The 24798-nt window shown below is 40.1% G+C and overlaps 1 protein-coding gene across 2 annotated transcripts; it reads left to right on the forward strand.

Moving 5' to 3' along the window:
• Window positions 1-3420: 3420 nt before the first annotated feature.
• LOC310939610 (transforming acidic coiled-coil-containing protein 1-like) lies at window positions 3421-24280 on the forward strand. Of its 2 annotated transcripts, XM_083904412.1 has the most exons (14): window positions 3421-3709; window positions 11466-11557; window positions 15189-15603; window positions 16883-16918; window positions 17370-17424; window positions 17524-17581; window positions 18860-18906; window positions 19963-20097; window positions 20947-21023; window positions 21162-21205; window positions 21421-21581; window positions 21977-22083; window positions 22167-22287; window positions 22572-24280. In XM_083904412.1, exons 1-14 carry the CDS (start codon window positions 3615-3617, stop codon window positions 22638-22640), a joined length of 1512 nt encoding a protein of 503 aa, XP_083760538.1. In that variant the 5' UTR covers window positions 3421-3614; the 3' UTR covers window positions 22641-24280. The 2 variants fall into 2 exon arrangements, with proteins under 2 accessions (XP_083760538.1, XP_083760539.1); XM_083904413.1 differs by lacking the exon at window positions 16883-16918.
• The last annotated feature ends 518 nt before the right edge of the window (window positions 24281-24798 follow it).

Consider the following 24798-nt stretch of genomic DNA (forward strand, 5'->3'; position numbering starts at 1 on the left):
TGTTTTCCTGTCCATTACTTAATTTCTGACAGTTCCTGCTAAGTTGCTGCACTATTTTCACTTTAAGAAGTGATTTGCAGGAAAGCTGAATGATATTTCCTTTCACTATATCTGCCACTGCCAGAGTGAATCAAAGTTTTTAGTCTTTTATAACATGTGCAACTGAGATAGTCTGATAGTCTGGAACTGTTGTATGGTAAACATATGTAGTGCGTGCTGCCCTTACGATTTGACAATTGCCCTGTGTCTATGTTGGTCAAAGGAGAAACATTTAAAAGCAGAGGCGATGTACGTTCATCTTGAACGTAACCTCTAATTGAAAGGAGACCAGAGCTAAGTATAAAATTAAAGAAAACAAAATGAAAGCTGTAATTACACCCTGCTGTTTGAAAATGCTGGACAGACGTCTTACTTACATCTGTTATTTTGAGCTGTAACAGGGATAAACATCTGGGTTTTTTTTTTCATTAGGGCTGCAAAGATTACTCGATGAAACTAAATTAATGGACAAATGTTTTTTGATACTTGATTGATCGGATTATCGATGTCATTTAATCCATTTACTTAAAAATGTAGCAACGTTTATCAGTGAAGTTGCATATTGTAGCTCAGTATCCGTCCCCTCACCCTTCCCTTCCACGTTTGTTGAAGAACCGATGAAGCCTTCAGTTGGCATCATAACTCTAAAGATGTTTTGTGGTGACCTCTGTAGATCTGACCTGGCTCTTCATATAAGAGGGAGGCTTATTTTGAGGTAATGAAAATCTACAATTCACAAAACCAGGTGATTGTTTACTTGGTATGAAATGAAGTATTATTATTAGTGGCCCTTCTGTCCTTTCTTGTTTCTGAACAAAAAACATGACCAGTGACAATTCATATTCATTGGCAATTTGAATACAGACAGTAATATGTGTTGGAGAAAATGTTGACCTGATGGGGGCGCTAATTATTTCAGACTGGCTGACTTCATGCCTTCATGTATGGAACAGAGAGCAGAGATGAATAGACTCTGATAGTTGAGAAGCTTCTGTAATTCCCTCTCTCTCTCTCTATATATATGCGTTTGTGCCCCTGCATACACTACATGACCTCTGTTTTGGCTCTCACACACACACGCACACACACACGCACACATGTTAATCGCCGCAGATGTATTTTTGGCTCATAACCACACATGCTGCCATCAGTCATAATGGAATTGACGATTAAGGTTGTACATTCTTGGTTGATTAGCAGACAACAAATGTACATAGCTGTGGTTCAGTGTGTGTGTGTGTGTGTGAATTAAAATGGCAGTTCCAGCTCACGCAGGCTGTATGTATAATGTGTGTGTAGGTTTTGCCTCTGTTGCTATTTGTGGTTACGAGGTATTGCGTAAGAGCTTATTCTCTTCTCTCTGTTTTCCTTCCACTTCATGACTCTGGGACACAGTCAATATTCCTGTTTTCCAACTCCATCCAGCTCTGCATTGTTGTTGTTGTCCTGTCACACTGTAATGAAGACATGTGTTAATGAGTGTGTTATCATCAGGGAGGAGGATGAGGAGGAGGAGGAGGAGAGAGGAGGTGAAAGCTTTTAAGGTGTTTGCAGAGTGAATTGTTTGTGGAACACAGGAGTAAAGTGTGAGCTGCTTCAGCTTTTGATCTTGTCCTCGGCGAGACGGACAGGTTTGTCCTCTCTGCTCAGAGATAAGGAGACAAAGAGGGAAAACATTCCAGTCTTGCCTGAAAACTCCTCTTTGTCCCTCTCCTCACTATTCCCTTGGCTTTCCTCACTGTTTTTTTCTCTTCCATGCCTCTAATTAGCTCTAATTTCTTTATTAATGTATGTTTTTCTATTTATATCTGGACCTGCTAATTTCTTCTGTGAGGCTGTGAGTGTTAAACAGAGGAACACTAAAAAAAAGAACCTCCCTGTTCACCTTTTTTTACAGTGGCTGAACTTCCTGTTAGGAGATTAGTCATGGTCCACGTTTCTTTTTCAAAGAACACGTCCCATCTGCCCTAGATACGTTGCGTGTGTGTATACTTCTTGTATTTATTACCTCTTGAGGACATTTTCTGATATAAACACTGACTTTGTCAGGACCAGTAGTCCTCATGGAGACCAAAACCTGGTCCAAACGAGGCTCATTTCTCATTTATGAGAAACTGGTTGTGGTTAAGGTTATGGATGTAATGTCCTGAGAAGAATAGCTGCACACATTTGTGTGTGTGTGTGTGTGTGAGAGAGAGAGGGAGATGTATAAATGTGAAGGCCTAGATTGAAGTTACATAAGCTAGGAACAACACGTGTGTGTGTGTGTGATGAGAGCTTTAATCCCAGAGTGTTTGCCGTTATTATTGTTCAATCTAGCTTTGCTTTATTGATTTTTTCCCCCCTCTTCCTGACCTGGATATTTGCTGTGAACAATAGATCCCCTGTAGATTTTCTGACACACCATGGCCATGACGACTTAATTCTCACTTTGGGTTTGTATCTGCCTGTGACAGTTCTGCTATACATACTGTATAAAGGCCACATTGTTGTTCGTAGTATCTCCAGTTTGATGATTGCTCATCTCCTTTTTTTCATGCAGAGGAAAGAAACATGTCTGTTTTTCTGTGTGTTGCAAGTTATCCACCGTCTCTGCCGGGAGCTCCAACGTAAACAAACCATTAACAACTCAAATTACGTTGAGACTGAAGGCTTCAAACTCGCAGTGGGCTGCCCGGTCTTGTCAGTGACCTTTCAGTCACTTCATTTCCAAGGAAAAATTCCTTAAGTCTTCGGTTAATAAAAGAAAAAAAACATACATTTGGAAGAGGTTGAAAAGCACAACTTCAGAAATGACAGTGTTATGATGGACTTATTTTATGCTGTGGGTTTTACCTGTTTTGCAGATAGGATTATTTGAGTTTGTGCTAAGCCTCAAGTAAGATGTCTGTCCTGACATACTGTAGTTTTTCCCACTCTGAATTCCCTCTGTCTGCCCACCACTTCTGTCTGCTTCCACATTTGTTTTCCACGCTGTAGCCACAAACACATGGTGGTTTGTGTGCCTCAGGGAAACCACACTCGTTTTTATTTTGCGTCTTCAAACACAAAGCCTCGTCCCGTGTCTCTCGCTCTTTACAACCAGCAAACCCTCAAAGAATCTGGGCGGAGGAGAACGGAAAAAAAGAACCTCCTGAAAACAAGCATGTGAGAGAGCAAACATGTGGAAGCAGCGTGGCTGTCTGCTAACCAGCTGATCGTCCACCCAGACAGAGAGAGAGAGGGAGGAGCAGAGAGGAGTGACTACTGATGCTTCAGTAATCTGCACTGTGTGAGTCAGTGCTGCCGAGAGCAGAGCGGCCACAGAGACAGCAGCAGCAGCAGCAGCAGTAGCGAGACACGTTTCATTCTCACGAGCAGCAACAACACAGAAGAGCAGGATGGGAACACTGAGCGACTGAGCGAGAGCAGGAAGTGACACGGTCGTATTGAAAGAGAGACAAACCGACAACAGCGGCTCCGACAACCGACATTGGCATTTTGATTGATCACTCTGAACTTGTCCGGAGGAGGAAGAACTGTGGTGAACATCTGCCCGTGGCCTCAGGTTTACGAGTTAAGGCGTTAACGCAGGGATGTCCTGGTTGTCTCCGGTCCAGTGGGCCAAATGGACCTGGTCAGCAGTGTCAGGGAGTCCAGGGGAAGCTGGGAAGGATGATGGAGAGGACAAGTAAGAGGGCTTGGCTGTTTATGTTTCTCTCTCAGCGCGTGTTTACGTCATAAAGAGGTGGTGGTCCACAGTTAGATGTTTAGAAGGCAATCAGAGAAAGAGTAATTGAGTTTGATAGATGGTGTGTGTGTGTGTTTGTATATGATTGTCTGATGACTGCAGATTTCCCTGAGTCATACTGACAGGTGGCAGAGATGCTGTTTATATACAGACACACACACAGTGGTGTCATCGCTGGTTCTTTCCTGTACTGTGGCTCACATTCTCTCTGCTTTGTGTGAACCATTTTATGAGAGACCTGACGAGGATGAGCCAACTGTGTAGACCATTATCAAAGCCTTGAATTCCCACGGTACCAATATCAATCCGACATGATCATGTTGATATGATATTTGTGCCTCTTCTAGCTGTAACCAGCCTTTTTCCAAAACATAATTCAGATCTCGTGGTGGGAAACCTTTCTAATGCCATATTCAGGCTTTGTGGATTGTATTGGATTTGAATATTTATTTTTCCAGTGTGTGATGACCGATACTGACTGTGTCAGGATAATTTGGTAAAAGATGGATGTTGGAGCCAGCTCAGGAATCAAACAAGAGTTTATTTCTGTACAGAAAGAGCAATCACGAAGCAACTTGCAGATTAAGTCACCCCGCGAAGACTGCTGAATCAATGGAAAACCTCTCTAGTTAACCTGTCTGGTGGGTATGACCCCCCCACACAGACAGAGCAGAACAAAAGGTTTCCTCCCTCCCACGGGAAGAGAGGGAATCAGGTAGACCCCCCATTGGGAAAGAGGAAGATAGGGTGTTTACGACTCAAACCCCTGTGTGTAAAACAAAATAGCAAATGGTCCCTTGATCTTAGGTCACTGCAGGTCATACTCTTACATTTATACAATATCAATACAAAATTTCCGTAACATATCCCTCCTGTTTATGCTGATTTTAAGCATAATTATAGCATACATTTTGTAGAGTGTGAGAGCGAAAACCCTTTCGAGCAGTTCAAAACATTCTATTTATCCATTATCCTTTCAGAAAGGGAAACTCTCTCACGGTTCCGCTGCCCCGGCAACCACACACAGGTACTCCATGTTACAAGAAACAGTAATCATACACAAAATAAGCATCATTTAAAAAATCAAACATTGTTTCCGTCAAAACAGAACATAAAACATCCTTACAATCTAACATTCCCTTTGCACATTACATAATTACAAACATTCACACATGTCATCCGGTAAATTTGAATGTTAAAACTTCAGTCGTGTTGTCTCCTGAAATGTCCAGACTACGTTGAATCAGTTTTCCTGTTACTGACGTTCAGGGCCCACAGTCCATTTTCTGTTGTATGAGCTGTTGCTTTCATACAGTCAACATTTTCCCTGTATTTTTGCATCACTTTCAGACCAAATTCTGCTCTTGAGCTTGTTGTACACTTCCTTGTACTTGCTCAGTTGACACAATGCCATCCTCCTTCAGACTAAACTGCTGATGATGTTGTTATCATCACAGTTCAAGCTCCTCCTCTCATTGGCTCTTCCACTTCCTTTGCACCCCCCTTGGGTACACTGGTTCACAGCAGCCGCAGCCACTCAACTTCCTTGTCTCAAGCTGAGCTTCCACCATCTTTTCTGAAAGTAAAGCAAACCTATGGACTAACCTATGAAGGGCAGTCATCTAATGTGGGTTATTTAATATTCAGTACATTGCAATCTTTAAAACAGTGAGTCCTTTCTGCAGCTGTGTTAGCATAAGTTCACCTGTTAGCATTCCATGCAGTGTTAGTACTGTGATTTAAACATGCAGTTATCCAAACATAATCAGTTTAGTGTTTTGGTAGTACACTTTTCATAAAATTTTGTTAAATCACTGTTGCATTAATTGTATCAACCAAACCTTAACTTTAAAATTATCAACGGTAATGACAACCAACCACTCACTTCCATATTCACACCTCAATTTCCAACATTCAATATACCTAATTCCCTGGCTAGGAGTTTAAACTTCCACTCTTTACCAAATTCCAAAAACATCTTTCTCAATTTGTTTTACCAACTGCTCTCTCTCTCTAGGTTATCCAAAGGTGCTATTACAATCAAATGACAGACTATCAGTTATTACTTTATTTTTACTAATGTATTTCAACTCTCGATCTGGTAATGGAATTCTCAGTGGAGTATTAAACTACCACCAAAGATTACAAATGTATAATTTATCAAATCTTCCATTACATTTATTTCATCTTTCCAAAAATTTTAAATTTGAATTATATTATTTCAATATGTATTTCCATTATTGTTCTCCCCCCTTGCACAGATTTACTCTGTGCACATTATTACAAATTCCAAGTCTCCTTACTTTCGTTATTTTACCTTTACTTTTATCCTGTGCTTTGTAATCTTTATGAGGTCCTTCATGAAGTCAGCATGTTCCTTGAAGACCCAAAAAAAAAATTCTTAAGATTTATTTCTTTAAACGTTTAAATTAAATACCTAATTTTGTTAAAACCAGGCATTAGTTCTTATTTCAATTTAACAGCTAAAATACAATACACTGTAACAAACTAAGACATCAGAATATATATATATTTCCATCTATTTGCATACATCTTAAATCTGCTGAAAATGTTTACATTTCTATATCCAAATCTTTTTAGTAAATCTCCACATTTGAATTGTATGTGTAGCTTACTTACAGTGACTTTAAATCTTGTTCTTTCTTCTTTTCAAAGTTTTTTTTAAGACTCAGGGGGAGTGAGCAAATGTCAGAGAAACATGATAATAGAGTAACATATGGATAACCACTCCTACTTCACAGAGAGTCTTCAAGTTTCATTTCTCACTAAGCCAGTGAAAAGTACACTGCTCTAAATCACAACAAAAACAACCATTCTCACTGCACATTGATTTCCCAATTGCCACTTACATCATTATACATCACTAAAATAACATTTACAAAAACTTACATCACCAACAATTGAAATACCGTTAATCTTTTCTTTGATTTTAACCTAATCAGAGTCAATCAAACCAATATGTCACCACCTTGAAGCAGAAAACCATTTCCAAATTAGCACATTTGACCTTGTACTAAGTTTAAATATCAACATACTTCAGAAAACCTTCAAACTCTCCAATACACTACTCACATTATCTACAGAGACACATACACTCTAAGTTATTTCTGCAGAGTCAGTTTCCTATGAGTCAGTCAGATCTGTTAGTGGATTCACGGATTGAATCAGGTAGTCATCCACTATACCTATATCAAATGTATCTAATTGTTCTTTATAATATCCAAAATTATCAAAAGATATTTATTTGGTCAATATGAGTTCACCCAAGGCTTTGAGAAGAAAAAGAGCGTCCCCGATTTCTCCTCTCTTGGCGATTCATTAGAAACAACATAGCGTCCTATGTCGTTCCTCATGACCTTTATTATCTCCTAGCCTAATTGTAGATTACTTTAATTATTATACATTTTTTATTCTTAATTAATTATTATTTTAACCTTATAGTGACTGTATTGTATATTTCAGATGTTAGTTGGTTACCACTTCAGTCATTTCATAAGTCACATCAACAACATCCACCAACACACATCTCTTGTCTACAATGAGACAAAGCCATTTGCAAATCAAACAAAATCTTGTCACACCTTCAACTTAAAAACTATTTCCATTTGTCCACTGGGCCTTTCAATGCACTCTTGAACAGCTTGAATTCTCCCATTCATTCACATTCATGCTCTACATCAGCGGTGTCAAACTTATTTCCACTATAGGCCACATCAGCATACTGGTTGCCCTCATAGGGCCAGATGTAACTGTACGACAGAATAAATATAACTAAAAATGCAAACGCAACCTCAGAAAAAGACTTTGAAGCACATGTGATTCTTCAGCCACAATTTGACCATTTGTTGTTTTCCTTAAATTTACACGTACTCTACATAAACCACACTTATCAAGAGCCGTTAAGGACTTAGTGTCTTGATCAGGGACACTCCATCCTAGACAATCTTTCTCTCATTAACCATCTCATGTATCATATAAAACACAGGAACAAATTAAGCTGAGCTAACTCAGCCCCAGCCACACATCATCACCTCCATAGTGACAAGAAATATATAGTTCTTATAACTAAATACACAGTTCCTATTATTTATTTATTTAATTAATTAATGTGTTAATTTATTGTTACTGTTGTTTTTACTTTTTTTTATTTGTATGTATTTTATTCAACATTCTAATCATATCTCAATTTCAACCTTAACTTATTCTTTTCACTCTCACTACTTTCCACAGTATGTCCCAATCAACTTACTCTTCCTTGCTTCTCAAACAACTTCATCATTTTATAACAGTCTATTCAACATCCAAAAACCTCCAAAAGCACATGATTACCATGCACAATAAAACACCAAAAAACTTCCTCATCTTCTAGGTTCTGGTGTGTATGTGTGTGTGTAGGTGCATAACCTGTTTATTGTCAAGTCATTCTGATGAATCCTCAACTCATCTGGGTTTCCTTTCTCCTTCCCCCCTTCAGCCTCCTTGACCTCTGCCTTTTTGAGCCTTACATTGTCGAGCCCAATGTCCAAATTTGCCACAATTGTAGCAGCTCTCATCTCCATCAATTCTCCATCCTCCTCGTCCTCCTCCTCTTCCTCCTCTCCTGCCTCCACGATTGATGTTGTCTCAGAAATACACATCAGAAAACGCATTAGCATACTTTTCCACTTTTCATACCACTTATCTGACCTTGTCGCTTTCGGACTTCCTGTGAAACTTCCGGTATGTGCAGGAACAGAGAGAGGAGGTGCAGAGTGAGAAGGAGGGGGAGAGATTGGAGCAGAGGCCTGAGCTGGAGGTGGTGGTTGTTGAGTGCTGATGCACGGGGGATGGAGACCCAGAGGCGTATTTCTCCTGTTTATCTCAGTTGGAGTTAAAAACAGAATTAAATTTATAACATCCTGCATCTCTTCTTCCTGTCTTTTCTCAATTCCCTTAGACTTAGCCTCAATCTTTTCTACCAATTCTTTGCATTCTTCTACCAGTAGTTTTCCTCTAAAACCATACTTCTTTTCCCATTTTTTCACATATTTCACATTCTAACGCTTTCTGGCTCATCCGTTTCACATCTCCTTTAAATTGAACCTCGTCAGGTTCACAACATTTGTAACTGTTACAGTTTCCCATTTTTATACTTTTTTATTTTTATTTAATTTTTTTTTTTAACCTGCTTTTTTTATTTTACCGGTTTTACCTACCATTCATCGAATGGGCGTGATATCACTTACAATGGGCTATCTTCTTCGGTTTTCAACTTCTTTTTCTTAACTTTGTTTTTTCTTATTCTCACACACTCAACCTGTTTCACACATACTCAAACTGTTTCACACATCCTGATTTTTCATACACACATTTGGATCTTTATCAAACATACACTAACTTTGGATAATCTTTTCAGCCAGGTGGTTTGTACGACACATTCGTTCCGAGCAACGCACCCTTGTAATATCCACAGAGGATATTTAAGACACTGAATAAGTCACCACAAAGTTTCATTCTCGTTACCACAAAGTTTTATCTTCTTCTTCTATCTTCTTAACCTCATCCATTGTATAGAGTCCCTGACTCTTTCCTTCTCTTTTTATTTTGACGCAGTCGAGACTTCGGGATTAGTTTGACTATGCTGTCCTTCCAAATAACAGACCACCCGTTCTTGAAGCCAAACGAGAGTTTTTTTCAACCCCCACAAATTAAGTTTCCAATGATTTGGCTCTTCACGTATACATTCAATCTTGGTGCCAAACAAGGGTTTTTTTTCAAACCCCCCTGAAATTAAGTTTCCAATGATTTGGTCCTCATGAGATATTTCTAAATCTTGGTACCAGACGAGGGTTTTTTTTCAAACCCCCCTAAGACTAATTCTCCAATGATCTGGCCCTCACTATGTTTGATCTCGAAGCCAAATGAACCAGTATCTGTTTCACCCAATCCAAAATTAAATTTCCAAACGATTTGGCTCCTCACAATACATACACGACACGTGTCTTACCTTTTTGATTGTTTGACTCCCTGGCTGGTCCGTCACCCCTCTCTGGTTGGTCACCGTCACTGTCCCACTCTTCAGGGGACCTGGCCTCCCTGACCAAACGAAGCTTTAAGAGCCCCGAGGTGGAGGTCTTTTCTGGAGAAATGTTTCTTTTCTCCGCCTTGCAAGGTCTTCAGGTCCACCGTTGTGAAGAGAGGGACAGGTATCGGGGTCCCACGTTGGAGCGCCAAAATGTCAGGATAATTTGGTAAAAGATGGATGTTGGAGCCAGCTCAGGAATCAAACAAGAGTTTATTTCTGTACAGAAAGAGCAATCACGAAGCAACTTGCAGATTAAGTCACCCCGCGAAGACTGCTGAATCAATGGAAAACCTCTCTAGTTAACCTGTCTGGTGGGTATGACCCCCCCACACAGACAGAGCAGAACAAAAGGTTTCCTCCCTCCCACGGGAAGAGAGGGAATCAGGTAGACCCCCCATTGGGAAAGAGGAAGATAGGGTGTTTACGACTCAAACCCCTGTGTGTAAAACAAAATAGCAAATGGTCCCTTGATCTTAGGTCACTGCAGGTCATACTCTTACATTTATACAATATCAATACAAAATTTCCGTAACAGACTGAGTATCATATTGACTCATCTCTATTTGTGTGTGTGAGAGAGTGAGAGTTTGGCAGTTGTGTGTCTGTTGCTGAACACTGGGGGAAGGGGGGGGGGGAAGCCACAGTTTCCTAAGCTTTTATTTTATTTTTTTTGTCCGTTCCTAGTTTCTAAGTAACCATCCAAGATTGCAGTCATTGGGGGGCCATCACTGGGATGTGATTCAGTGTGTGTGTTAGCGCGGAGGCGGGGGGTTGGTTGGTTTATGTATATTAGGATTAACTCTGGATGGCGGCGTTCTACAGACTTCTATGTGAGCTGGTATCAGAGAGATGGAGTGTGGTTGGTTGGATGTTGGCACGGGGAGTTTTGTTCCTTCTTGTGCTGTTTTTCATTAGAGTGTAGATGTTTTGATGTGCGTTCAAGTGGCTGGGAAGGCGTTCTCACACTCACTCTCTCTCTGTGTCTATCCCCTCCTTTTTGTCTCCAGTGTTTGGAAATAAATTTGGCCTGGGTGTCTAGGCAGCTGACACCACAGACCAAAAGACTGTGTATGTGTGTGTTTGAGCTGAAATGAGTGTTTGGGACACAGTGTGTCCTTATTGAATGGCAAAGGATGCAGGTGGCCTTGTAGGGCTTCACTTCCTTTCCTCTCCCTTCCTCTGACATCCTTTAAAATAAAAGCAGCTTGTTTATGTTGAAGCTGCTTTGAACTGTGCAATCCATTATTTTTGTGGCACGTTAAGAAAACACAGGGTTGTGATCCCCGTTTGTTAGAGAGTTTGACACAGATACATTCAACCAGGACGCTCATTGTTGTATACACCTGATTTATAGTATGTAGACATTATTTTTGACTGATGATATGTTTGGTGCTGGTTCAGAAGCATTGTTTTTGCTGCCAACCAATTTGTGTTAATATCACAATCTTCATAATAACTTCCTGAAAAAACACATCTTCCTTTCCAGATAATATCCCAATGTCTCTGCAGTTGCTCTGTTTTCTTGCTTGCTATCTATTGTTACACAGTATATGTTATCATATATCACTTCAGATTACAGGTGTAAAATAATCTGTCTCTCCTCTCTCACAGTTCGGACACGGAGGGGAACTTTGAGACCCCAGAGGCCGAGTCTCCGTGTGTTGTGAACCTACTGAGTCAGCTTGACAACTCCAACCGCACAGGTGTGAGATAAGTCCAAACGTACACTTACACGGGTCAAATGTATGTGTCTCATGTTTCAAAAGTGACACTAGATATTCTCAGGTAGGCCTGGCTGGTGTTAATTGCTAATACGTTTTTGGCACCTCCTGAAATGCACCAACCATGGAGTAACCTACAAGGATATTGTTACAGCCAAACGGCACGTCGGGGGATTGTGGGATTAAGGTTAATCGAAGAGTCTAAGTTGACAGTGGGTATAAATGTGAGTGTGAATGGTGATAAAGTGGCGATCTGTCCAAGGTGAATGCTGCCTTTCACCTTTCTATCAGCTGGGATTGGCTTCAGCCCCCCCACAACCCTCAAGTGGAATCAATGAACAACATAAAGCATGACATCATAGTCACATTTTAAATTTCTACAAGCGTCTGGGGAACAATATTTTTTTCTTACTGGTGCTTAAGCTTAAGGTTGTGTTCGGAATCAAGGACGTCATTAGCGCTGTGTTATATTTTCCTCATAAAACTGTCCAGATCGAGATCAGAACTGGGGGTGAACCGTATCCAAAACATTTAATTTCTTACTATTAGTCTGGAGTCAGTCCTAGGCGACAGTGCTAGAGTTGCAGCACGGCTTGGACACAATGTCAGTCTTTCACAGGACTGACCTATGCAGACAAGTGGAGAATTTCCTTAAAAAAAAAACACTCTAGGGGCTGGAAAATTTTCTTGTGACCCTAATACAGGAAATGGTTAATTAAAACATAGTTAAAGATGCACAAACAAACATATCGTAGGATAATGTAGATTTTGTACTAGTAAACATGGAAAGTCAATAAATAATATAAATATAAAATCACACTTTTGTCTCAAATTAAAATGAAAATAATGTTTTGACCAGTGTTAACTTTGTTATATTCAGTTTGTTGACCACAGTGTTGACATTACTCGCTACAGTTATATTATCAGCATAACGTTTCTCCCCTCAAAGCAAACTTCTGGATCAAACGGGAGATTTTCAATGCTGCAGGGCCTGTTTTTAAAACTGCCAAAGAGGCCTGAGTCCTCCCCCTCTCTCTCTTCAGCTGTCCTTCTTTCACCCACACACTTAGAAGTACCCGGTGTTGCTATGGTAATCGGTAATGGTAATCTGGAGTGCATCTTCTGTGCTAAAACAAAATGTCACTGTATCATCAATGTTTGCAAACTTAGCTCCTTCATGCATCTAAAGCCTAGCCTGAAAACAGAAGTTATTCTCTAAGTCAACAGGTGGCGATATAACGGTAACTGTTAAGCCTTATTGTTAGTATGTTAACCCTTAGGGCAGAGTCTAATATTAGTCACACTCGTCCTGCTGAGCATTTTTTAAATAGCAAGCTATATATTATACATTATTATATTCTACTTTCATTGGCATGATTTTTTTCACCGTCATCTGACCTAATTATTGATATCAAATTCTAATACATTTTTATAGATTTTACCCCTTTAAATGCCAGGTTTTTGTCATTTTTTCAGATGAAAAAACCCAGAAACAATTAATTATTTTCAATATACTACATGCAAAGTAAAAAAAAAAAATATATATGTATATATATATGTTTTTCTGTTTAATTATTACAGCTTATATTTTACTTTTTAGGTTTAAAAATTGCAGTTTGAATGGGTGTCATTGGGAAAAAATTTTGCGCTTAACGGTATGAGTGTAAAACTTGAATGTACACAGTGTATTTTAGCCTTACTGTAGGAGCTGGGAATAAAAAGATCAAATAACAATACACAATATTGACAAAATGCATTCTATATGCATGAACGTAGACGGAATTATCAAAAAACAACGAATGGAAAGTTTGTAAAATGGGCAGAACAGTCCCTAAGTCCAGTTAGCAATGCTAACATTACCACATGTGTGGCTATGACGACCAATATTACACATCTAGCCAATGTAAACAAACGTGGGTTTTGATTCCCTATAGTTTTTCAACACCAACTTTATAAAATAAAAACACTACATAAACATTATTGTAAATGTCTTCTAACTGGCCAGGTCTCCTTCCTGTTGTCGAACACAGAGCCATAGTCTACTCTCGTGTTTATGCTGTGCACTTTAGATCTTCTCTACATTAAACAAGCACCAGCGTCTTAGCACACACTCCGTCTTCCTCTTCTCTTTGGTGGAATGAGCTCCATCTGTGGTCATAACTTCCTGCACGCCTCGAGACAGCCAATCACGAGGGCTGTTAGATCTCGGTCGAGAATAGCGCCTTACGTACACTGACTCGTGTCAAACTGAGTCGTGAACAGACAAAAATCCTCACCCTGGCAGTAGTTGTGTGTTTCTTTTTTTGAGAATCCTCACCCACAGTCTGTGTCTATCAAAGACCTAAAGCTAAGCTTTCAAAAATCCTCGCCTACGTTTTGACTGGGCCTCCGTCTCAGTCACTGAGTTTGACATGTACTCTGTGGATAGCTCAGCTCGTACAAACGTTAAACCACAGACTATTACATCCTGTGCCAGATTATAACGGAGAGATTAATGCGTCGGGTGTTGAATCTCCTTTTCAGACAATAACAGTCTCCTTTTCATGGTAAAACAGTCCCATGGTCACAACAAAATGTGGGTTAGGTTCATAAATAAAAGATCGACTGTGGAGAAACCGATAGCCTGGTTCCCTATAATTAGACTCAAAGTGCTCAGGGGGGAATTGCTGTGCGTTCATGTGAACAACCGAATGCCACAAACTAATATATGTCCTGTTGAACCCGAGACGACATTGTGCCTATATCTATATAGTAAATTTTGCTCTCTAACTGGCTGCCTCAAACACTTCCCCCTCTGTCTGCCTTTTCCTCTTTTTGCTTGAGCTGTGAAACTGTAATAAAGTCTGATGTTGTTTTTGTTGCTAGGCCACATGGTGTGCTCTCTCCATGACTGGGTGGGGCTCCTCTACATCTGTTCCTTGTCTCTGAAGGGTGTGGATGTGGTGTTTTTTTTAAGTACCTAGATTTTGAGGAGAATTGTAGCTAATTAATCGACTGTATATGATGTAATAATAAGTCACACAGCAAACATTTTGGGATTCTGTTGCCTACCCAGTGCACACTTTGATGAGAAGAAGTGAAGAAAAACACAGCATCGGTGCTTGCTTTTTAGTCATTGTGTGCAGCTATGTGAGTGGGTGCATTTTCAGTAACACGGCATCCTGTGTTTCAGCAGTCTGTGGCTGTGATCGTTAGCTTGTAAACCGACGTATGTGGACACAGGATGTGAAGCATTGTGAGGTCGGCAGCTATTTTAAATGTTCTTCCAGGAGAAGGAAAGGCTTTCACTCTGACATTAATTACCTGAATCATAAACTCATTAGGTAGCCACGGGATTACGGTTTTGGTTTATGTCAACAGAGTTGGTTATTGATGGAATTTATGTTCAAATTTTTGGGTATCATAATTGATCATAAACTTTCATGGAAACCTCATATAGAACGTGCTGAAGCTCATGGATCTGGTGGATTTGAAGTTATATTAATGATTCTTTAAAGCCAGAAATCAAAAGTTACCTGAAGTCTTCCAGATGATGTTTATGAGGAAGAAGAACATTAGAGATCTACTGTAGTTTCTTATCATCAGTGACACCTGTTTTCCTATCCTTCCACAGCTCTTCCTGATGTTTCTAACCACTCTCCGGACAAGAACTCCAACACGGACCTCAACACAGTTCATTCCCTGAACAACCTCACCAGAGATTCGCCAAACAAAAGCAATTTCAATTTAGATCAGAACCTTAATTTGAATCTAAGCACGAGTCCAGTGGAGGCCTCTTCTCCATCCACACCTCTGTCCCAGCCTCAAGCCGTCCGCCCACCTTCGCTGCCTGTCCTCTCCCCGCTGAACAAACCAGATCCAACGGAGGTGGACGACGAGGCTCCGGTGACATCAGACTCCAGCCCCGACACAAACTCCAGCCTCAGTCATGACGTTTGTGTGGACTCTGATTTGCTCAATGGCAACATAAACGTTTCTATGCTGTCAAGTGAAAAACTGACCGGTGATACAAACAACGCCATTATCACGTAAGTACTTTAACATTAACATTAACGGCAAACAAACACAATGACCGTTCTTATCTCATAGTCATCACTCACAGTCATCCAGTTTTCCAGCCAGTGGCTACATTTACTGCACTAATGTGACTCACAGAAGCGAAAAGAGACGCTGCTTTCTTTTATGGCTCTAGGGAAAAGTAGAGAATGGTTCCTATTGTTCACAGTGAACCTGAAGGCCAAAAGTGGTGCCTGCAGCCTGTTCTGTTCTTCTCTTCATTCACTTACCTCACCAGTGCTAAGTTTTTATTGTTGTTCACTTTTATTTAAGCTCTATTTTTGTTTTGTTTAGGGAGAATTTGTTCAGAATTTCCACTGATGATGTAGAACAGTTTTTCCATTTCTCACAGCTCAATGAATTGGTCTATTTTTAACAAGTGCTGTGTGTTTGTTGATCAATTGTTCTGTGGAAGGGGAAAGTGTCAAAGACGCCCTCCTGTGGAGAGTTTCTGTTATGGGTCAAGTCTCACTCGTCACATTTCCATTATCTTCACTACACAGTAACAAAAGCACACCAGCAACCCTTTTCTTTTTATTATACACACACTTCTTAACAGCATGGGTAATGAATTCCATATTATAGGCCAATATGAATTTTGTTTCACATTTGGCCTTCATAGTGGTCTTCTAGTGAAGGTCAGTTTTTATCAGAAGTGTTTAACCTTTGTTTCATAGCAGTACTTTAAATGTTAAATAAACTATGACCACGTTCAGACCTGGCATTAACCCCTTATCACCAATAAATCAATATAAAGGCGGCGCTGGTTGTGTAAAAACACTTTTACTGTTGGAACTACAGTGGGTCAGAGAAAGTCAGCTGAAGATGATGTCTTTAACACATCCTGAGGACAAAATGTGTTCACGCATGCAAAATACTGTAGCCGTGTGCTTCCCCAAACCACATCCAAATGATGACGGAAACTAAGGACCCATTCAGGAAAATAACACACATTTTAAACACCATGGATTTGTTTTATTCCCTATTTCTTAAAATATATCATACACATTTTTCAGCTATTTAAAACTAAAACAGAAAAAAACATATACCTTTCATGGCCCACCTGCAGTACTGTCATGGCCCACTAGGGGGCTGCGGCCCACACTTTGGGAATCACTGCACTAAGCTATAATAACACTATACTTATTATAGGTTACACCTAACCCATGTCCCACCATCTCCTGTGTCCTTCCTCCCTTTTCCTTCCAAAACCTGTCATTCTGTTTCCCTTCTCTCTCTGTGTGGCGTCAGGACTGTCGAGCAAGTCCATTTCCTCTGTGTTCTGTTGTAAGTACTGTCTTAACTGTGTGCGCAGATGTGTGTGTGTGTTTCTGCAATTTGCTGTTCTTAGTAGAGCAGTCCAAGTTTAGACTCCCCTCCACATCTTTGCCGCGTCTTCCATTTCACCTACATTGCCCAAAGTGAAGGTGTAGGAAAGTGGAAAAGTGTTCGAAAAAAAAAAAAATTTGTATTCCTTGTTGTTGCTCTTATTTGCGTTTGGCAAGTGCCTTCATCATTAATCAGCTTTTTTTCTGCTGCGTATTTAAGCACTTTAAGTAGCAGAGCATGTAAACTCAGCTCACACACACACAGAGCAAAGCAGTGCAGTCCAGCTGTGTGGCTTTTTCTGTCTCTCCTGCTTTTTCTTGTCGTCATCGCACCTGCTCACGCGTAAACACGTCTACACATTTCATCTGCGTTCGTGTGCATTTATCTTGTGATTGACCTTCATACTCAGGAACTCCTGCAAAGTGAAGCAGAGCCAGCCGATGCAAACTGAAGTCAGTGGACAGGTAAGCACGAATGATACAGTATCTGCAGTTTGTTTGTGCTGTGTTAGGATTACAGCTCGAATACAAAAAAACTAAACGATTTTACTGCTGTCGTTGAAGGACGACCATCGCGGAGGCCACGCCACAGACGAGGAGAAGCTGGCGAGCAGCGTGACTGGTAAGAGCATCAGAGAATATTGATGTCTTTGTCTCTGTTCATATACACATATATATCGCAGAGTCACGGTGCAATGTGGTAATGAATAGCTCCGTTGTGACTCAGCTCTCTCACGGTCTCTCGTGGACAGAGATCATATTATGGGATGTTAATGTTTAAGCAGCAGGCTCCAGCTTCCCTCAGGGCAAACACCATCAGCTGCACTCGATCGATACCCAACAGTGAGAAGGTCATCTCTGCCTCACTTTAAACATACATGGCTGTGTTGCTGCATTTAAGAACAACATGACTTTTAAATACAATCAAATGTTAACGACATTCAAGCCTTTGTCAGATGAGTTCACACAATACTGATTAAGCCAATTTGCTCCACACGAGTCTCTCTGTGTTTCAGCAGAGTTTAGATCTCATGTCATCTAGTGACAGACGGAGGCAACAGCAACATTGTGCTAGTAAGGCGAGCTTGACTGCAAACAGGTTGGAGCTCGACTGAAGTGACAATGAAAAGTCTTTCTTTCTTTCTTACACAAATCTTTTTATTGAATTTTACACAAACGTACAGACAATGGCAGCATAGGAAGGACAAACAAAGGGCCAGTAAGAAAAGGGAACGCACCTGACATTGTTTGACTGCTACCACAACTCATAAAGTTAAAAAAAACGTTAAAAAGAAAATGTATATATAATGATAATAATATATGATAATAATAAAAAAAAATAAAGAAACACCGAGAGTGGGTTTATAGAGTAAATTCAGTCATTCAGCAGTTTGACGGGATATACACTTCTTGTCCCCGTCTGCCCCTGCTTTGCAGCTGTATACACAAAACGCTCCCTCAGTCAGGTCTGATCGAATTCGTCGACAGAGCTCGTTTTCAAACGCAGCACACAAATAACGTTACATTGCTTCTGTTGGCAAAGACCAAACAGAGGCAGAATAATAACAGAACTCACTCATGTGAGTGTGTTACTACGAAAACAAAGAAAGAAGAAAGGAGGAAATGACAGCGAGTGTGGGAGAGCAAGAAGGGTGGAGAGAGCGGTGAAAGAATGTTTATATCCTCTCTGGTATGTGAAGGCCACTGTAGATCCCAGACGGGCTTGAGAAAATCACAAATTTGCAGACTCAGCTCAGAAGAACATTTGTTTGAGGTTATGTTTGAACATTTTACGGTCAGTCAAACGGTTTGTCGTTGAACAACTTTACTGCTTTATAAACCACAGCAATAATAAGGCCAAATTCTTCTTGACATGAGTGTGTTGTGTTTTCTTTTTTAGACTGTCATGTGACATCCCAACCTGAGGACTCTGACTGCTGCTCTGTGGTGAGGATTTATTTCCATTTTATCATCACCATTGTAGCATACAGTGGACAAAAGTATTAGGACGCCTGACCATTACACCAACAGGGACTACAATGCATATACGGGACATTAATATAGAGTTGGTTTCACCTCAGCATTTTGAAGTGCTTCTATGTGTCAAAAGTGCTCGAAGGGGTTCAGGTCAGGGCTCAGGTCAGGTGTGTGGTCCAGTCAAGTTCTTCCACACAAAACTCAAAGTCAAACCATGCTTTTATAGTATATTATAGTCCTTATAGTCCTTGCTTTGTGCACTGGGACACAGTCATGTTGGAATAGAAGGAATCACGGCATTGTCCAAAATGTCTTTTTATGCTAAAGTGTTAAGATTGTCCTTTATTGGAGGCGTGGCCAAATACTTTTTTCTATATAGTGTGTGTTACATTAAAACATGAAAATCCCCAGTTAGGATTTTTCCACCTTATACCACTAGGTGGAGCTGAGAGACTTGTTTATCTTGCTGTAACTGACAAGTCCAGACTTATCCCAGTGTTACATTGTCACTGTGCTGGCAACAGTGACTCACTCAGCTTAATCTCTATACATGAAATGAATGAGGAATAAGGAATGATGTGGTTGTGTCTCTTGGAACTGAAACAAAAAAACAGTGTAGTGATTGCATTGGATGTATATTTTATATAAATAAACATGTATGAATGATGACTGCAACACTGCAGTGTGCTGAGGGACATCAGGAGCTGGTGAGCGTCTGCCACCACGTCCACCACTCAGGTGACATATGGATTTAGATTATCACTCATGGGATTAGAACATATGTGTCATAATCCAGCGAAGGACAAAATGAGAGAGGAAAAAGACGGAGGGAGGAGGAGAGGAAGGAAAAAGTAAATAAGCATGAAGTGAAAAATAAGAGGGAGAGATCTTTAAGAAGAATATATAGACATGATATGAGAGAGGACCAAAGGTTTGTTGGTGCTTACTGTTTCACTATATTACTGGATGTTAATACATTGTAAAAAAAAATGGAGGAGAACATGACTGATTTCTTTCTGTCCTCAGACTTATGAGGACACGTGCCAACTGAAGAACACAGCAAGGGGAAGTGAGATGCAGAAAACAGGAAGTCAGGTCCTGGACTCCATCTGCATTAGTGAGACAGAGAAGCAAGCTGTTCTCACCCTCATCAGGGAGGAGGTACACACTTTTTTTTTAATCGTATGATATGAACTTATTTTTGGTTACAACAAAGCATCACACATTGTTTGAATAGGCAACTGAAAGAAGGATCATCAGACATATTTACACAGATCCCTTTTTATGCAATAGAGCTCTGGACGTTACATGACTCAGGTTGTTTTACACCTCTGTCCATGTTGTAGGTAACAGCTGTAGTGGACATTGTCCAACAACCTTATTTATACATATATATATATATATATATATATTTATATTATGTAATATAAACACGATATTAAAGTGAGTTAGTATTGGATTCTGAACCTGATATGAAGTTTAGAGTGTTTTACGGCTGTGATCGACCTCTGTTGCCTCTCAGGATGTTTGGTCATCCAATAAAATTATCTCCTCAACTGTTATGGGCAGCCCAGGGCCAAGTGGAAAGGGAACATGGCTTTGACCGAAAGGTTGCCAGGTTGAGACCCCCCTGAGCAAGCTACCTAGTCCTCATTGCTTCTTGTTATTGGACACTCCAATGGGTTGCGTTCGGGAGGACTTCAGCATTAAAAAATTTCTGTCAAATTATGTGTGCTGAACATCAGCTGTGGCGACCCCTTGACAGGGAGAAGTCAAAACCAAAACAAATAAAAATATGCTGCCAGTTTTATATTTCCTGCTTAAAGAGCTCTGTGTACTGCAACATAATCACTAACCATCAAAAATGAATAGGCTAAAGCCCAAGGCTTTTTTTTGCCTTTTTTTTCAGAATATCAGCAACATAAGAAAAATAGAGAATTTTGTTTGTGTCGTGCAGGTATTGCAGGTATTAATTATAGTATCATTTGTTCTAACAACTCTTACTTTCAGATCATCACTAAAGAGGTGGAGGCCAGTGACTGGAAGAAGAAATATGAAGATTGCAAACAAGAAGTGAATGAGATGAGGTTAGAAATCATATCCAGATATTATAAAGAAGGAGAACACTACTCTCTTTGAGGGTCATTTCAAGTTTCAACACCTTTTTAACACATACATGGGCACAAGTACAAGTAACACCCACCACGTGTTTTGTCTTATTACAGTAACGTTGTCGCAGAGTATGAGAAGACAATCGCTCAGATGATCGGTGAGTAGAAACATTTCAAATTAGTCATTACATTTTTGACGTTATGATATCACACGTTTCAGTTCCACAGAATGTTTTGCGTCATTCTCGTTCTCTGGGATGTCATAAAAGAAAATGACCAACTTCGCTCCTGTCAGCTCTGTTCATGTTTGTAAAAAAAACCAAGTTTGTCAAACGCATCACAACAATTCCCTCTCTTCTTCACTGCTTCACAGAGGACGAGCAGCGCTGCAGCGCAAACACCCAGAAGGCTTTGCGCGATGTGACCATGGAGAAGGAAGCCGCCCTGGCAGACCTGAACTCTGTGGAGCGCTCTCTGTCGGACATGTTTCGGCGTTATGAGAATATGAAGAGCACCCTGGAGGGTTTTAAGAGAGTGAGTTCAGTAGGGCTGCAACAATTATTACTAAATGAACTGTCAAGTATTTTAATAATTGAATCATTGGAGTGTTTTTTTTTCAACTGATTCTGATTTTTCAGCTTCTTAAATGTGATTTTTTTTTGGTTTCTTTGCTCCATATAACAAATATATCACTCAAACTGAATCATTTTTGTTTGTGACGTTCAAGAACATCATCATTTCCAGGTTTTCTGGTATTTTACGAATTTTACAAATACTTGATTCATTGAGAAAATAATCTACAGAGGAATCGATAATGAAAATAACCTTTATTGGCAGGATATACTGTAAAAACAATGATGCATCTGCCTTCTCTGGTCTTTTGGTGGTTGATAAATAACACTTTGGTTGATCTTTGTTTCCTCAATTAGAATGAAGAGCTACTGAAAAGGTCTGCTCAGGAATATCTGGCCCGAGTCAAACAGGAGGAGCACAGATACCAGACACTTAAAGTCCACGCTGAGGAGAAACTAGACAAGTATGTAAAGATTTGAATTGATTTCCCTCATAACAAACCAAATACTATCCCTAGGTTTGACTTTCCCTCTTTTCTTAACTCAGGGCCATCGAGGAGCTCGCTCAGGTACGGTCAAAGTCGAGCTCGGAGAACATGGCCCTGACAGCCAGCCTGAGGAAGGAGCAGATCAAGAACGACTCTCTTGAACAAGCTCTGCTGCAGAAGGTCAGCAGCATCTTCACTTCACTATTCAACCTAAGGCCTGATTCACACCAGATGCATTGTGTCATGTTTGTAATTTCAGCTCAGGTGCTTGTACTTGAAAAGTTTGAGAAGCACTGGCTTAGACGCACATAAAACTGACACCTCTCACAGTTGTTTTATGTCGGAGATAAATCAGAAAGAGAAGTCAAAATCATATTTGTGCAGAGGGGAGACGAGCAACATGTGAACCAATGTGAACAGATTTTCTAATACTGTTTTCTTTTTTTTTTTTTTTGCTTCGCTAGAACCAAGAAATGGAGGAACTGTCAAAGATCTGTAACGAGCTGATTGCCAGAATGGGAAAAATCGACTGAGAGACTCTTCCTGTTGTGAATCCGAACCGTGGCTCTGGTCCTGCCTACACTGACACCACCATGTGCATGTGCCCAGCCACAGAAACTGCTCTTAAACCCTGTGCCAGTTCTGCGTCACGTAGACCGCTTGTGTACAAATATGTCTGCAGTAACTTTGTCTATACTATTGTTGCACTACTTGAGACTAGAATCAGAGAGAGGTTTTCTGTAAATGCTACATTATTGTTTTGGACTTTTCTTGTGGTCACTTTGTTTGCTTTTATTGCCCTTGATGAGGTCATCTGGACCCCTCGTGCTTTCGACCAGCAAACAACAACCTGCTCGTGACTCAACTTTAAATACCCCTGCAGCTTAACGGCTAAATTCCTCGCAAAATGCTGAAGCAGGATGACATCAGACTTTGTTGTTTCAGAGTTTCAGCTTGAGTTTATGCTATAATGGACTGTTTGAAAGCTACAACCTATAACACATATATATATATATATATTTTTCCAGGATGTAAACAAGGAGTGCATTGTGAAAGAGAGAAGCTCGGGGTCGTTGTGTACGGCAGACTGAGGTCAGCGTTAAAGTCGAGCCGAAGGAGAAGGAGTTACGGTTGTTTGAGAAGAGTACATGAGTCCTCTGGGACCTTTGGTTTGGTCAAGAGTGACTCTGAAAACCAGAGGGGAATCTGGACCGCAGCTAAACGAGAGGAAGCAATCAGAGCGTCCACCAGTGCTCCGCTCAGATTCCCACAGTGGCAATAAACTCAAGTGGTGATTTCGAGGGACTGTATCCAGATTCAGAGCGCCACAAATATCTACGAGCTACATCCGCAGCATATTTAAAATCCATCCTTTCCATTGAGTAATGTCAAAAAACATAACCTTCAGATTCCATTCAGTTAAAAATAGCTGCATTAACAGAGGAATATGACAATCATAGACTTGAGTGACAGAGGAAACTTCATCCCGACGTTTGAACGGGCCCATGTTATCCTGAACAACTGGAAATATAGCTCCACCATAGTGACACTGTATTTTTGTGACAGATATAACGTTTATTAGCATGTGCTGCAATAGGTCAGATATTTTTTTTAAACTATTTTATCGCATTTCCACTATATTAAATGTTATCTTATTTGGATTAGGAAACTAAGAGTCTGTTAAAACCATTTTTTCCTGTTGCAGATGATCCACCAGTCTAAATACAAGTTTATTTTAAATCCCGACTGTAGTTTTACAGAAGTTCAGCACAGAGCTCAAGGAATGATCTGAAAGTTGTGATGTAACTGGGTATTAATAATATTTCCCAAGTATTGGTACTGTCGTAACAAAAACCTTTTTTTAAAAATAGATTAAAGAAATGTTTGCTGTTTTCCTTGAAGGCTTAACTCTTAGCTGTTATTTACCTCATCATAATACAGTATATAATTCACAAAGCTTTGACTTATATGGAGCGGCATTGGATTAAAAAAGTGAAAATCTCTTTGGATATTACGTTTCATCACCGGTTATGTCGGAGTCGGTCATTATTAAAGCAGAAACCCACTAAATGTGCCACATGTTTTGTATTTGTGCCGCTCTAACGTCACGTCTCACCATTGTTCTATGAAATGATGTTTATTCAGGACTAACGGTGAGTGTTTGTACATTTGCTTGAACAACTATAAAGATTAATTTGTTGTACAGTACGTTCTACTTGTTTTTTTGTTGTGCACAGGTGGCCATGTTTGTCTTCATACACAGCTGAATAACCATCCAACTGAAACAGAACTGGTCAACCATTATATGTGATTTGTGCTTCACTTGTCAAAATCTGGACAGTGTATATTTACCAAGTTATTGCATGTATGTTTGCTTTGGTAAAACAATAATTACTGTTTATACGTCACAACCTCTACAACAGACCGTAGCCCATCGAATTCGATATTTCCTGACGTACGGGAGTCCCTGAAGGCAGCGCCTATTAGATTATTCTGGGAATCAGAAGAGCCACATCAGGTAAAATCAGACAACACACATACAAAGAGAAGAGAGGATGGCAAACAGATAGTTGTATCTCACTCATTACACTACTGTCGCATCACTGTACCTAAAAAGTCTCACCTCCCTCTCAAAAATGTCTTGACCACTGGAGCCGAGTTAAAATAAAGACACATAAGCCAGTGTGGATA

The sequence above is a fragment of the Microchirus variegatus genome, assembly GCF_963457635.1.
Source record: "Microchirus variegatus genome assembly, chromosome: 18".
NCBI lineage: Eukaryota > Metazoa > Chordata > Actinopteri > Pleuronectiformes > Soleidae > Microchirus > Microchirus variegatus.

Excerpts from the sequence above, each read along its gene's own strand:
- LOC310939610 (XM_083904412.1), top strand. The coding sequence starts at position 3,615 with ATGTCCTGGTTGTCTCCGGTCCAGTGGGCCAAATGGACCTGGTCAGCA. Across the intron at positions 21,024-21,161 it reads CAAGAAGTGAATGAGATGAG|TAACGTTGTCGCAGAGTATG; the intron begins GTTAGAAATCAT and ends GTCTTATTACAG. Across the intron at positions 21,206-21,420 it reads GACAATCGCTCAGATGATCG|AGGACGAGCAGCGCTGCAGC; the intron begins GTGAGTAGAAAC and ends ACTGCTTCACAG.